The sequence below is a fragment of the Prosopis cineraria genome, unplaced genomic scaffold, assembly GCF_029017545.1.
Source record: "Prosopis cineraria cultivar Desert tree isolate PC_DT_omini unplaced genomic scaffold, ASM2901754v1 PC1539, whole genome shotgun sequence".
Taxonomy (NCBI): Eukaryota; Viridiplantae; Streptophyta; class Magnoliopsida; order Fabales; family Fabaceae; genus Prosopis; species Prosopis cineraria.
This window is the reverse complement of record NW_026556864.1, coordinates 5,799-21,484: the sequence shown is the minus strand read 5'-3', so window position 1 is coordinate 21,484 and position 15,686 is coordinate 5,799. Positions and strand designations below refer to the sequence as shown.

The 15,686-nt window shown below is 30.8% G+C and overlaps 1 protein-coding gene across 1 annotated transcript; it reads left to right on the top strand.

Moving 5' to 3' along the window:
* Positions 1–9,230: 9,230 nt before the first annotated feature.
* On the top strand, positions 9,231–15,480 carry LOC129300333 (ER lumen protein-retaining receptor). Its single transcript, XM_054938898.1, has 6 exons — positions 9,231–9,511; positions 11,703–11,968; positions 12,112–12,227; positions 13,709–13,782; positions 14,819–14,882; positions 15,222–15,480. Exons 1-6 carry the CDS (start codon positions 9,421–9,423, stop codon positions 15,256–15,258), a joined length of 648 nt encoding a protein of 215 aa, XP_054794873.1. The 5' UTR covers positions 9,231–9,420; the 3' UTR covers positions 15,259–15,480.
* The last annotated feature ends 206 nt before the right edge of the window (positions 15,481–15,686 follow it).

Sequence of the window (15,686 nt, the reverse complement as noted above, 5' to 3'; positions counted from 1 at the left end):
GGGGCCTTTTTGAAAAAAGGCAATAATTACATCTTGAAAGACTATAAATACCTTATATTTTTGAATATCAAACTTTTCAAAAATTACATTACATTTTTTAATAGAGGGAATATATTTTTTACAAGTATAATTTTTTATTTAGGTATTTGGGCCAAGCCTAAACTCAATTGGATTTGGCCCAAATTTTTCTAGGCCAAACATTAAAAAATCATTATTTCGTTAATTCTAGCCCTAAATTTTTTCAGGTTTATTTAGGTTCGCCTGTCGGTTTAACTTAAATTATTGGCTTTAATTAGCTTAACCTCCATTCAACCATAGTTGGAACATAGACCCTTGAACAATTTATTTAATGGCTGATCTAGTTTTTAGTGCCTTAAATGAAACACATGCTAGCTCCACAATATATGACAACTATCACTTTTTGTGCTTCCGCAGCACTAACTAATAGGTGTGTTATATGCACCCTTCGGTCTGCATTATTCGTTGCCTTCTAGAAGAGAATTGGGGTCCATAATATTGAAATTCTCAAAATACTTTTACTGTTTTAACACTTTTGACTCTTTCTCGATTCACTTTCAGCTTGTATATCTCTCTCTCTCTCTTTAAAAGCCATGCTTTATCTCTCATCATCTTCGGTCTTTGCCATCAATCACCTCTGTCACTCTTCCTCTTGAGTCTCGCCTTATCATTGATCATCTTTCATTTCTCGCCATTCCTCTTCCATCATTGTCAATCTCGGACTCCCTATTGAAGGTGTGGTTTGAAATATTGATAGATTTTAACCGTTCAAGTTCAACGAAAAAGCGTTTTGAGGATATGTCATTTAACGGTAGGGTACATTACACCATTTTTCAAGGTTAAGACATCACATTACTTGGTAATTCAGGATATCGAATGATCTTGTGAGAATAGTTAAAAGCCTATTCCTTTTTAAAAAAAAACCTTGTGTATATTCTTCTAATCCTATTTATAAGTCACTTCTAACATATTTCATCAAAATAAAAAAAAATTTAAAATTCATTAACCCTTTCTTAAAATTTAATAAATTCTCAACTTTAATAAAATTTTAACTTTATCCTTATTAAATATATATACCTTAATAACACATTTTCTTTCTTCAACATTCAATAAAGGGTAAAAGGCAAAATTTGTGTTGAAATTTTAATGAAGTGACTTATAATTAGGATAAAACAAATTTCTCTCTTTGTCTTATAAATAGGATTAAAGGGTGTATCTTTCATATTCTACTTCTATTTGATGTAAGATTTTTCAGAAAGAAAAAGCTTGCTCATGCTTAAAATAATTAAGGGAAATTGCCATAAAATTTCCCTTTGGGAGGAAAATTGTTTTGAGGGACTAAGACTAATTCAAGAACCAAATGCACACCATGCATATCACTTTGCATATCAAGTCTAATCACCTCACACCCTAAGTCTATAACTTTACACCCCAAATTTATAACCTTACACACCAAACTTATCACCTTGCACCTTCTACACCAATCTTATGAACTTACATACCATGAAAGTGCAAGTTCCATAAATAAGGGTCTATTTATGGAAATTTTTCCAATAATTAATAAATATCCTAGCGGTTTCTTTATATGCAGTGGATAAATAAGGTCTATTTAGTTATGTTCTCATTTTTTTGTTTCTTAAGAAACTATTTTATAATACAATTTTCAAAATTGTTCTTCAAAACAAATAAAATGAAAAGTTATTTAGTTATGTTAATTTAAAAATAATTCTAGAATTAAAAAAAGCTAACAGTGATTATTGCAGACAATTAATAGTGGTAGTTTATAATAGAAATTGGTCATGCTGACTATATTTTTAATAATCAAATGTATTATTTTGGAAAATAAGAAAAATAAAATAAAAATAACTTCAAGATGTTTCTCATTTTTTTGTTTAAAAAACAAAAAATGAAAACAGTTTTAAAAATAAGTAAGTCAAAAATACTTTTCCAAACAAGTTCTTTAATTTTTAAATTTTTTTAAAAATAGAAAAGAATCTTTGAAAACAAAAACCAAATAAGCATTTAGGTAGTGTTTTTGAGTTTTTTCTTTTTTTTTAAGATGAAATAGAATGGAGTGGGATGGCTTATAGTTTAATACCATTATTTGGGAGATTTTTTTTAAAGGGAGTGGAATGGCTTGGGATAGCCTTCCAAGCCATCATAAACTCATTTTTTTGAAGTGACCTAATATAGATAACATTATTGCCAAAATTACTACTATTTTTCTTATCCCTCTCACTCTAAGGGTATGTTTGGTTCAAGGGAAGGGAAGGGGAGGGGAGGGAAGGGGAGGTGAAGGGAGAAGAGGGAAGGGGAAGGGGAGGGAGGGGGAGAGGGGAGGGGGAGGGGTAAAAATTTCTCCTCCCCTCCCCTCCAACCAAACATACCCTAAAACTAAAAAACTAATCATTTCTAATTCAAATATATTACTTTTATAATTATTCTTAAATAATAATTAAATAAAATCATTTAATCTTCTAATAAAACTCCCAAACAATGAATGTTCTATTCCGTCCCACTCCACTCCATTTTATTCCATTAATGAACATTCCTTTTAGTTCTATCATATATTATCAAACATACCCTAAATGTGTCCAATAACATCTATCATTGATATTATATTCCTTTAGTTTTATTTATAACATAGCAAAAATATTTATTTTAGTCCTATTTATAGGGCACCTATAAATTTTTTATGCTTAATGTTACCCTTTTGCCCCTAGTAAATGAGAGGAAAGTTATTAAATGTTGGCCTATTTTATTTTAGAGAGCTAAAGTACAAATATGCTTCAGACATTTTCAAAAAGAGGCAATTAGTATGCTAACATTTTTAAAAGACGTAATGTCACCTTAATGTTTTTAAAAATTGAACAATGTTACTGCCGTTAGGTTAGCACCCATTAATTGTTAATGCATAAGGTCTGATCACATGATCCTATAACTCCATCACAATGAATAATAGGTAGAATAATCTTGTCCGTGCAAACTATCTAGAATTCACAAGGGAGAGGCTCTATGTGGGGGAGGTTTGGTCTAAACAAAGGTGTGCTAGTACTTGTGATGGTGAGGCTCTATGTATGGTAGGTTGGGACTAGATAAAGGTACGCGATAGTGAGTGAAAAATCTTCTAAGATCTGGGTTGACTAAACTGACCACACATCATGTGAAGGTTACCAGGTGAGTAATGGAATCTTAGACATGGATTTTTTTAACTACTTTTGAAGGTTTATGATGAATTTGTATTATAGCCCTTGTAAGTTTGTTTTTCTATTGTTTGAGTTTGTTGGATAAATGGCTTCAAACAAGTCAAATGTTAGTGAGGGTAATGATGGGAAAAAAGGCATGGATTAGAGTTCAATATAAAAAATGATGGATGAATTCGAGTGTTGTAATATCCTAAAAAAATTAATTTAAGGTTAATTGGGTAGTTAATGACAAGTTAGATAAGTGAGAGTTAACTTAGATTAAAAAATAATGTACAAATGGCTAATGAGTCTATCAAACCTAATTAGGGTTTAAAATTAGACTTTAGGTGGTATTGGGCCATATTTGGGCTTAATTAGATGGATCATGTTTGGAACCTTCATTTTTGGTTTTTGGCCGTAGTTATAGGTTCCTTAACTACAGTTAACAATCAATTTTCAAGCCTTCAGATTTGCATTTTAAATCAAAGAATTGGAGAGTTGAGTGGGAGTCTAAAGGTAAACGAGGAGAAATCTATTAGGGTTTGTTATAGGCATCCAATTAAGTATATTTAGAACTTCTAATTACTTAGATAAATACTAACAACCTCTTATCTTCCTCTTTTGTGCATTTTTATCACTATTTTTGGGTAGTTCTTTAGGAATTCAAAAATGGGTTATGACTTTGTCTAAAATTCTAACTTCAAGGAATTAAATGGTGTTTATTTAAATATATAACCTTTGGGTTATGATGCTATTGATGTTTTATAATTTCAAAGTGAGGTTTGGAATAAATTGTAGAGCTAATTAGTTGAGCTAATGAGGTTATAAGTTATTAGTAGTGTTGATTAGATAAACAAGAGTTTAAGTGAACTAACGAAACCTAAAAATGGATTTAGTTGTGGGTAGATGACCATAATAAAATTTTTAGGTTTAGGTTTTGGTTAGAGTTAACTAAGGATAATTAGTCATTAATGCTATTAATGTGTTTTATTGTAAATTGATCATTGTTGGTGCTATTAGGCTTATTAGAGGCTCCATTTAATATTTACAAATACTTTTAATAGGTAGATCGAGAGTTGAAGTAACTAGAAATTTTAATTATTGTATATCATAGTGTTTGCAACCATAAGTTATACTAAGTTATCATTGGCTTAAGGTGGGTGGACATGTTGATTGATATGTTGATTTTGAGTTAATGTTATATGGTAAACATGCCTAATAGTGATAAAATGCTTTATGGCTATGTGATAACATATAAGTTTTGTTGTTTATGAATATGTTGTGTTATTGAAATATGCATGAGCATATATTTGCATATGTTGAATGACCTTACATGATCATAATGGGTGTGAGTTCAACTTAAAATAATAGAAGACTAAAATGGTAAATCCATGTGATACGACCTCTATTGAGTTTGCGCATAATGGTTGGCATATTTTATTACTATATGTGCTTAGAATTTCCAACAACTTACGGATGTGGCATATGTCGGTCACAATGCGTATTATCACAAATCCTAGACTAGATAGTATGGGTCGAGCACTTATGACACTTTAAAATTTAAGTAAGAGGAATTTATGGTTCAAGAGTGAGTACATGAGCCTTTGATTTGGTAACCCATCATAATTAGAGAGTAAGGCTAATCCAGTGACAAAAACTAGACCTATACGAGTTGTTAATCCATGGGTTTAGTTAGAAGATATAAAGAGGAATATAAAATAGTTGCATTGATCATACAGCATATTATCTTGTGTTATAATATAATTAATATGTGGTTGACCTATGTGATATAAATTGCCTATTCGTTTGTATGGGCCATACCTTAATATGCTGTAATTAAATTTCTTAGTTATTGGGATTGTTTAATCTCACTTTTATTTTTTAATATCATTCTAGGAGACAATAAGGTTGGGCTAAAGGGGGAGGCATGGAGTTCAAAGAACTAGAGCTTATCTTATAAAATCTCTAATTGACTTATGCTTAATTGACATTATTATGCCAATACTAGGGGGTCTTTTATATTGACTTGTGTTTATTTGAAGCCTACTTGCAATCATAGCCTTAAACATTAAATTTAGGTATTTTGGATTGTCTTAGCTATAATAAGGTCCGAACCCCTAATCTAACTATGGTAATGTGCTAAGATGGTTTGCACAAGTATATCTTGACAAGTTAAATGAGTTTTACATGATTTAGGTGATTATTTTGTTTGAATACAAAGAGTTACATTTTCACCCCCTCTTTAAATGAGTTTTATGTGGATTGGATGGTCAATTCTTGTACTATAAGTTGTTTAATGCTTGTGATTGTTTAAACAAGTGTATTGAGACTTATTGAGTGTGATTCAAGCCCTTATGAGGGCTAATAGCTTATGGTGTGAGATTTGGATATTTGGTTGATAGTTTTAAAGGTGAAAATATGAAATTATAGTCTCGAGTGTTCAAACTCTTCATCTGAGATTGGATTGACATGAAACTAAAATCATTAGTTAGATTATCAAATTGTTGACATGTTGACACTTGAATTATCTCAATCAAAGGTTTGATTCAAAAGTTATGCTTGTCAAAATTTTATAGCTATAAGCTATCATGATGGCTTTGGCCACGGCTTATAGATTTTTAGCCACAGCCAAATGGGCTTAGGAATGCTTTAACCACATCCTAAAGGGTGTTAGCCACAACCAAATCTTTTTTGAAAGTGTTGGTCATGGCTAAGTACTCCTGTTAAGCAAAAATGACCATTTTTACCTTGTTTTAACTTGTTTTCAACTCAAATTACTTTCCATGCTTCCAAAATACTTTTACTTTGATTTATAATAGTTAAATGACCTTCTAAACTCAATTTTAAGATTAAATGATTCATGGGATCCTATCCCTACATAATTTTTTTACTTAACTTTTTGAGTTTTCACATAATCAAGGTTGATCCTTTTCATGCCATGATATCTTTTGTTATTGATTAAATTAGTTGGAATTACCATGGTAGTTCTTCCTTAGGGTTAAGTGTGTGTTAATTATATGTTTAAGTATTATAGGTATTACAAGTGTAGGAAGAAGGAGTGGGAAAAATAAAATAATAAATCTAAATTAATTCAAACCCAAGTTGTAATTTATCTAAAATTAAAAAATAATGATAAGGTATCTAGTTAGTCTAGATATCTTATGTTATTAGAAATAATGAATAATAAATAAATCATAGACAATGATAAAATAAGTAATAAATTTTGATACTAATGGATAAATATCATTATTCAAATATTCCTAATGAATAATACTAATACATTAAATTAACCCTAATTACTCTAACTATCCATTATTTCATATTCCATTAGCTATCTTCATTCAAAACTTTTTATTTGGACCAATATGCAAAAGTCCTATTATACTTCTTCAACAACTTTTGTTTAGCCATTCTCATTCAATTGTTTGGGTTTCATTTTGGTTTCTCCTCTAGTTAGTTTATTTCAATTGGTTGCTTAATGTATAACACAACCAAGGAAAAAAAATGTCTACCAACAAACATTGGTTCTATTGAAATAGATTATAACTGTTTAAATATGAGATCTTGAGTTTGCTAGTGTAAATATAAAAAAAAAATTGTGAGAGAGATGTTCTCAATTGAGTTCAAAAATATTTAAATTTAACATCATTAGATAGCAATATTAAAAAAAAATCTAACTAAATGTGCAAACTGAGAAGTGAAAAGCAGCTACTTGAAGAAAACACTACTTTGGCTTTAACAGAGATAATATGATAGGTGCTGTATTTTTGCAATAAAAAAGACATATTGAACTAAAATAATGGAGAATTAAAATTTAAAATAAGTTAAATGGGGTAAAAAAGTACATGCAAATAAAATATAAAATTATAAATAATGACCAAAAGATTTGGTAATATGAAATAAAGAGTTCCAGGGACCAATAATAGAGCTCTAATCTCTAATGGGTGGCAATCATGAGGAGATAATTTTTAATATTTTTCAAGTAGGGTGTTTGTTTTGGTCAATATACAATAAATATTAATTATAATTAAAGTTCATGGGACATTATATTATTTGTGCATTTCATGAAATTTTTGAAAATTAGAATCCATATATAGAATCTAAGTTAGTTCATAAGTTTTATAAATTCCAAATTTGATTAAAAATGCAAGATTTTTGGATTTATTTTAAGATGAGATGTCTTTGTAGGATTGATAATAAGTGAAGACATTGCCAATCTTAACAAGATGTTTTGTTTTGTTTGAACCTACAGTGAGTTGAACAAAGCTTAATTTTAAAGCAAGTTTGGTGGGTAAGGGGAAAAAAACAACTGATTTCATGAAATGTGTTTGTAGCATGTTCTTAATTTTGGAATTGACGTATTTTTATTTGCTTTGTCATGTGAGATTGTGTTTTCTATATAATTTTTTTTTCTTTATCTAAAATAAACCTATCACTACTGAACTTAGTTTTGTCTTCAGCCAAATTCTAACATCATGATTTAGAGCTAGCTTTGTAGGGAAAAAAAACAAAATGAAAGAAATGGATAATTGTATAATTTTCAATTTAGAGTCAGTTTTTTTGTTTAATTTTTTATTTTAAGATTGAAGTTCTAATTTTTCTTTAGGACAATGACAATAAAATCGTTCTGGAATGTGCAAATGACAAGTTGATTCCTTAAAATGTCACAATTTCATTGAAGTCTTTAGAGACTTTTCTATCATTAATGAATCTATATAAATTATTAAATTATCTTTGTTGAAAATAAATAATTCACAAGTTTTGTTTAAATATTTACAACTTTTTTTCTTGTACTTACAACAACACAATAACAAATCACAATTTTGCATGCTAATTCTTTATTTGTTGTTGCATCATTGAGAATAAAAAAAGGAAAGTTATGAATATTTAGACAAAACTTATAAATCATTTATCTTTAACAAGAACAATTTAATAATTTATAAAAATTCATTAATAAACAGAAAAGTTCTTAAAGACTTTAAAAAAATTATGATATTTTGAGAGACTAACTTATTATTTATACATTTTAGAAGAGTTTTATTGTCACTCTCCCTTTCTCTTTCGTCTCATCAATGGACAAAATAAAAAAAATATTTTTCTTATAAATTGTCATAACAAGATAAAATTAAGTAGAAATATAAAGATAATTTTTTTGATAAAGTAAAAATATAAAATATAACCAAACAAGGTTTGAGTAAGCCATACTATTTTTAGATTATAAATAATATAGTTTATTATAAATTATAGATGTCATGTTAAATATTGATTATTAATTAATATATTTATAAATCATGTCACTTTAGAGAAACCTTACGACGATACAAATCTCCTTAGAGGCTTTTTTTTAATCACTATTACGCTCTACAAGAATCGAACACACGATTTCAAGAAATGCTGACCAAGTCCCAACCACTGTGGCCAAGCGCTCATTGGTAGGTAGAGTTTAATACTATAATTTACATATTTGATATCATTTTTTAAAATTATACATTTTGAGCTTGATATATAAATCATTCTAGGAGACAATGAATTATATTAATAAATTAAGATAATGATAATAAAGTTTCAAAGAATGGTATTAATAATAAGAAGATATTTGATAAAATTTTTTTAAAAATATTTTTTGAATAATTATTTAAAGAAATACAAACGAAACTTTTAATTAGAAAATAAAAGTCACGTTTAGAATTTAAATATTATCTTTATAAAAATATTTTTTTAGAATTAAATTTTTAAATTTATAATTATTTAAATTAATATTTATAACTTATTAGTTAAAAATTGTTGGCAAAAAAAACTTATTTGTTAAAAGTAATATGTCCGACATCTGAATATCACTAATTTATTTTTAAGACACAACCGTAATTATTTGTAATAAATTTAGTTTGATTACAAATTGATATATTTATTTTTTAAATTTTTTGCTTTATTTTCTCTATTTGATTTGATTGGACGTGGAACGCTGGAGAGGACAAGATGTGGACAAAAAATCAAGATAAATCACCAAAAAGCAAAACAAAATAAGAAAATGAAACTACCGAATAACGCAAATCAAATCGGACAATGTTCCAATTCGAACTCTTTTCTGCTCCGATGCGACACGAATAGGAAGGAGTGCGGAAGCGGAACAGAACCCTGCGTGAAAAAACGAAACTTGCAGAAGCTACTTCATCTCGTTGGAACCCACAAGAGTGTCTCTTCCCAGATCTGATCCAAAATGAATATATTCAGGTTAGCTGGGGACATGACCCATTTGGCCAGCGTCCTCGTCCTGCTCCTCAAGATCCACACCATCAAATCTTGTGCTGGTACGATCTCTCTGCACATTTCTGTTCGAAACTTGCGGGTGCGCTAATGTTCAATATTTGGTCGATTATCTGCTTCTGGGTTTTGGATTATTGTGAATTTATGGATAGAATCCATGGATTGCTTGGTAGATTGGATTGAAGAACAGTAGATTTGGAGCAACGTCGCTGTGCAATTGTGGATTTGTGATAGATAAGTGTAGAACTATACATCTAGTGTCTGGAATTTATGGAAATGTGAGATTGGGGTAAAAAGTACTGGAATTTGATTTAGTTGGTATTAGGGATATAGATTGGATATAAAGATTGGACTACATCAGGGATCATCTCTGAGTCCTTATTTGTTCAACTTGATTTTAAATGTTTTGACGGAACATATTCAAGAGGAAATCCCGAAATGTATGCTCTTCGCGGATGATATAGTTCTTATAGCAGAGACAAGAGAAGAGGTTAATTGCAAATTTGAGTTATGGAGGAGGACATTGGAGTCGAAAGGTTTTCGTCTGAGTAGAAGTAAGACGGAATATTTATATTGTAAATTTGGTAAAGGACTATTCGAAAATAATTTGGAAGTGAAATTGGGAGATCAAATTATACCTCAAGTGGAAAAGTTTAGATATTTGGGAGCCATTATTCAAAATGATGGCGAAATCAGTGGAGATATTTCACATAGAATTCAAGCTGGGTGGTTTAATTGGAGAAAAGCTAAAGGAGTTATTTGTGACCGTAAGGTGCCTAATAAACTTAAAGGAAAGTTTTATCGTACTGCTATCAGACCGGCAATGTTATATAGTAGTGAATGCTGGGCTCTAACGGGACAGCAAGAGCATAAAGTTGGAGTAGCAGAGATGAGAATGTTACGATGGATGTGCGGACATACACGTAAAGATAAAATTCGAAATGAGCACATACGTGAAAAAGTGAGGGTGGCACCTATTGAGGAAAAAATGGTAGAAAATCGGTTGAGATGGTTTGGGCATGTACAAAGAAGACCAAGGGAGGCACCAGTGAGAAGAGTGGAACATATAACTTTAAGTCCGATTAAGAGAGGTAGAGGAAGGCCTAAGAGAACACTCTTGGAAGTTGTTGAACGTGATCTCTTAATTAATAATATTTCTAAAAGCTTAATAAATGATAGAGTACAATGGCGTCTTGCAATCCATGTAGCCGACCCCACCTAGTGGGATAAAGGCTTGTTGTTGTTGTTGTTGTTGTTGTAAGATAAAATTGAAATGGATCAAATTCCTAAGTTCAGTCGCAGTTTAATGTTAGGCATGCGTGGTAAACTCGTAAATTTGGATAATGGAAATTGAATGATGACAACAAGATGATCAGTGAAGCCTATGTGATGGTATATTTGTTATTTGAAGCCAGTCTGACAATTAAATTGATCAAAGAAAAGGCATTAAAAACCTAACTAACCGTTAAACCAGTTCAAGCACTAGCTCATGGCTCAATGATTATATTGAACTTGTAACGCTAACCAGTTTGAAATATGTATTGTCAGATACTAGTTCTATAATCTACCAAGCGGTAGAACTGATATATTATAATACATATTTCAGGGTTGTCTGTTAGATTTTATGTGTTAATGCAAACGACCTTGAGGACAGTAAGGTGAAATACTCCAATTTTGTTTGTTTTTTTTTTTTTCGGGAATAAATCATCTCGAGTCTTGACCCTTTTCTCTTGAACTCAACAAAGGATGTGCTATACTTACCTAAAATTGCTGGCATTTTATAAGTAGGTGAGAAAAACTACCATTCGTGAGCAATGAAGTCTGATGTACACTATAGGGAATCTGTTGAACAGATGCAGTTGAATTATTAAACTCATTGCAATATGAAATATACATGCACTCAATAAACGGCTCTCAAAGTTGATTACTGAGTAAGAATTGGCAATGTCCAAAGTTGCATAATTGTAATTTTGTACAAGACAGACTCAGATGACTATGTAAGAATTTGTTATTGACTATGAACGAATTTTAATGTCTGTCCTATTGGATTTACCTAATTAACTGTTTCTTTATCCCCTATTATTGTATTTTTTTTTCTAGATGGGTGGGACATGTTGAAGATACACTCACAATTAGAGGACAGAAATTAAAAATTAAGAGTGCATTTCTTTTTCTTTTTGTATGTAGGGTGCATCTTTCTGCTTCTGATTTGTGATGCATCTTATTCTTCTGCAGGTATTTCTTTGAAGACTCAAGAGCTTTATGCTATTGTTTTTGCTACCCGCTACTTGGATATCTTTACTGATTTTATATCTTTATATAACTCCTTGATGAAGTTGATATTCTTGGGAAGCTCATTTTCTATTGTATGGTACATAAGGCACCACAAGATTGTCCGTAGGTCATATGACAAAGACCATGACACTTTTCGTCATCTTTTCCTTGTATTGCCCTGCTTGCTATTAGCCCTACTTATTAATGAGAAATTCACATTTAAGGAGGTATGCTTGCATCTCTGCTATGTGTTTTCTATTGAATCTTTCTGAGTTTTCAAATTACTTGCATTTCCTTCAAACTATTTGTGAGAAGTAATTGTGCATTAAGCCCCCCACTTTTTCTGTCTGTTGACATGTACATTGACCAGGTAATGTGGACATTCTCCTTGTATTTAGAAGCTGTTGCCATACTTCCTCAGCTAGTACTGTTACAGAGAACTAGGAATATTGATAATTTAACAGGACAATATGTATTTCTTCTTGGGTAAGCCTCAATTTCCATTTTCTATTTTAAGACTGTTTGATATGTATATGCTTTCTTGCTCTTTGCATTTACCTTGTTACTGGTAGCTTCTATGTTCTGAACATGTTGAAGTGACTGATCAATGATTTGTTAAGCTAAATCAACCATTTTACTGATTAATTCCATCCTAGTATGTACTTGTAATTGATTTTGTGTACATAAAATATCAGATATTGATTTTTGTTGCAGTTTTTGATCATTGAAGTCTGAAGCCATATGCAAAAGTTAATTTGTTTCACCAAGGATATAGCATTTCATTTGATGTCTCATACTATTATCAAAATGGTACTTCTAACTTTTAATCCACCTGTCAGAGGGATCTGCTACCATATTCTTATGGATTTTAGAGTAAGGGCGTATTTCTCTGAATTCATTTGTCTGGATTAGTTAGTTGTTAGTAGCCGATGTTAGGAATACTTTTGACTTGCATACACTATAAACAAGGAATGGGGCAGATGCATGAGTGTGTGTGATAAAATAAGAACTGTAATTTGCAATTTCTCTCTACCAGGGGGTTTCTTGCCAATCTGCTGATTTAGTCATGGAGTAAAGTGCTGAGGGAAGTCATTCCATGCAACTTTTTATGTTTAGCTAATATGGCCTTTTATTCTGAAATTTGGTTGAATATTCTGACTGATTTTGTTTCTCATCTTGGCACCACTCGCTCTGCTCAAGTCATATGTGGTTTTATCCATGGGAAGCAAACAAAAAATTATATTTTTGAGGGGCCTTATCAGTTTTTATCATTATCTCTTCAGCTCAATACCTTGAAACCCTGAGTGTCAAAACTTGAACAGTCTACTAATAGTTCATTATCTTTTTTCCCCTCTTAAACTGACCCCAACCTCCCTGCCAGTTTGGATATGGCAGACTTCAAATGTGATGTTTCGTCTTTCAAGCTCTGTTGATGTTTTCTGAATCCCGACATTTTTGTTTTTTAGACTGAGTCCAGATATAGTCCAGCTGTAGCCCCAACCTTATTTTTCCCTGGACAGTGTTTACAAATGCGACATTAATATTATACAGGATCTAGGCATTTCAGAATTTAGAAACTATCAATGATGTTTTATTTTTGCCTCTTTAGATTTCCATGTGATATGGGCATGTAAGTGCTGCACAAGACACCTACCATTTAAGGTTACACATTTTAGTCATTTGTTATGGTGTCCTTTTGGCTGGATTTTATTGTTGAAACAAATTAAGAACTCTACGCAAAAGAGAAAACATCAACGGAAATTAGTTTAGGCATTTCTCTAGTTTCTTTTTAATTCCTTTTCATTGAATGCTTTGTTATGGCATCTTGCAGTTAATTACTTCTTATACAATTGTTGTTCAAGTTATGCAAGTGAATTTATATTAATTCTGTATGTTCTTGTTCAACTAAACATTCTTATGAAGTTCAAAGCTGATAATATTCGCTTAATTTATCTGTCTAAATGCAGTGCGTATAGAGCATTATACATAGTGAATTGGATCTACCGCTACTTTACTGAGCCCCACTATGTCCATTGGATACGTATGATTCTCTTCCTCCCTGTGTTTCATAATTGCTTTGGTTTTAGGCTATGTTGTGAATTAGTAACTAAAATTTGTAGCTTGGTATCTGCAAGACTGCAACTTTTATGTCATATTTTTATTGTCAATATTATACTATATGCAAATGTCAAATGTGGATATTTATTTGTAGCATTGCTCAATACTTCAGTGTTCGTTGTCATTTTAAAAACTATTACACGAGCCTGGTTTTGTGCAAGACCGTCATAATATTTGCTGAAGGTGTGTTGCATTGACGGCACAAAACCCATTTGAAGTAAATCTCGAGCAAAGATAAGTGGTTTAATGTTATTTATGAAATGGGATTTGGTTGAGAATGTGGTGCATTCAGATGAAGTGATTGCTCAGGATACTAATAACTGCTCAGATATATCATCACAGGAGATTTTTATTCTGGTTGTTTTGATTATTATTTTTCTCAATAAAAGCCATGAATTAAAAAAAAAACTATAAATATCTAGGATGTGAAAGAAAAATTGGATCTTTTCGTGATTTATTGGCCTTCAACATCCAGCCAACTTATGAGTGTTATATGCATTGTATGTTGGAGGAACAAGGTAAAGATCAAGGGATGGATGAACAGAGGAATAGTAAACTCCTATGAAAGTAAATGCTATGAAAAATGTAATTATCTTCTATATTCCTCAGTGCCTTCTCCTAAGTCCCATCTTCCTCTAAAACAAACCAACTTCTTTAAGTAATTCATTGTTCTGTCTGTAACTTAAAACTGAGCATAAACAATAAGAAAAGTTGGCAAATTCCAAGTTCCTTTTAGTCAGATTCACTTCTTCAATGTTTAGTGAGCGAAAAGAGAAATAAAGTATTTTATCTTGACTGAACATTACTTCTTCACATGTGATGTCCGCGATCTTGTCATTTTTTTCCTTCACGATCATTGCCACATTATCTCGTTATTGTTTCAGTTCTTTTCTTTCCCAAATCCCAATCATCTTATTTTCTTCAATAGTTGGCTGAGTTTTTTTGATGCTTTATTGCAGCGTGGATTTCTGGCATTGTTCAGACATTGCTGTATGCTGATTTCTTCTACTACTACTTCCAAAGGTAAATTGTCCTGCTTTTTAAAATTAGGGAAAATATAACTTTTAGTCCTGAATATTTTCTCAAATGAACTTTGAATCAAAACAACTCAACCATTATAGTTCCTTGATTTGGAACAGTTCAATCCTTATAATTTTTTGACTTGGTATAATTTAATTCCTATTATTTCTCAACTTAATAAACTACAAGGATTGAGTTGTGATGAATCAAAGTTTAAGAACTAAGTTAATAACTGAGAGAAAGTTTAGGAATTAAGAGTCATATTATCCCTTAAAATTATTATGTGTTCTGTGAAGAATTGTTGCTTCAAATTTTTGAGCATTCGAAAACTGTGCCATGCAGCTGGAAGAATAATCAAAAGCTTCATTTGCCTGCTTAAGATTTTCCTCCTCTTTTGCTGGAAAGGGTTGTGATGTTGATGGTTGGTAAAGAATAGAGGATTCATGTGTCCTGACATGTTGGGTGGAATGACAACTCCAGATTCTATTTTTTGTTCCCTCAATTATAGAACTGTACTAAATACTAGGAACATTATGAGCCTAGCGGATCAAGTTGTTTTTCCTTTTATGGTAAACTGCCAAATTTAATTTTTGTTTAAAAAGTGTATATATATATATATATATATTTGAGATAGCTAGGACTTTTGCTTCCTGAGAATAAATTACGCAGATTTTTAATGACATTATTTTTACTTATCTCCTATTTTAAAATTTTATTTTAAAATAAATACTACATTATATAAATATATATGTTTTATTTTAAATAAAGAAAAAATTAATCATTTGGTCATTATAGTTTTTACTCAAT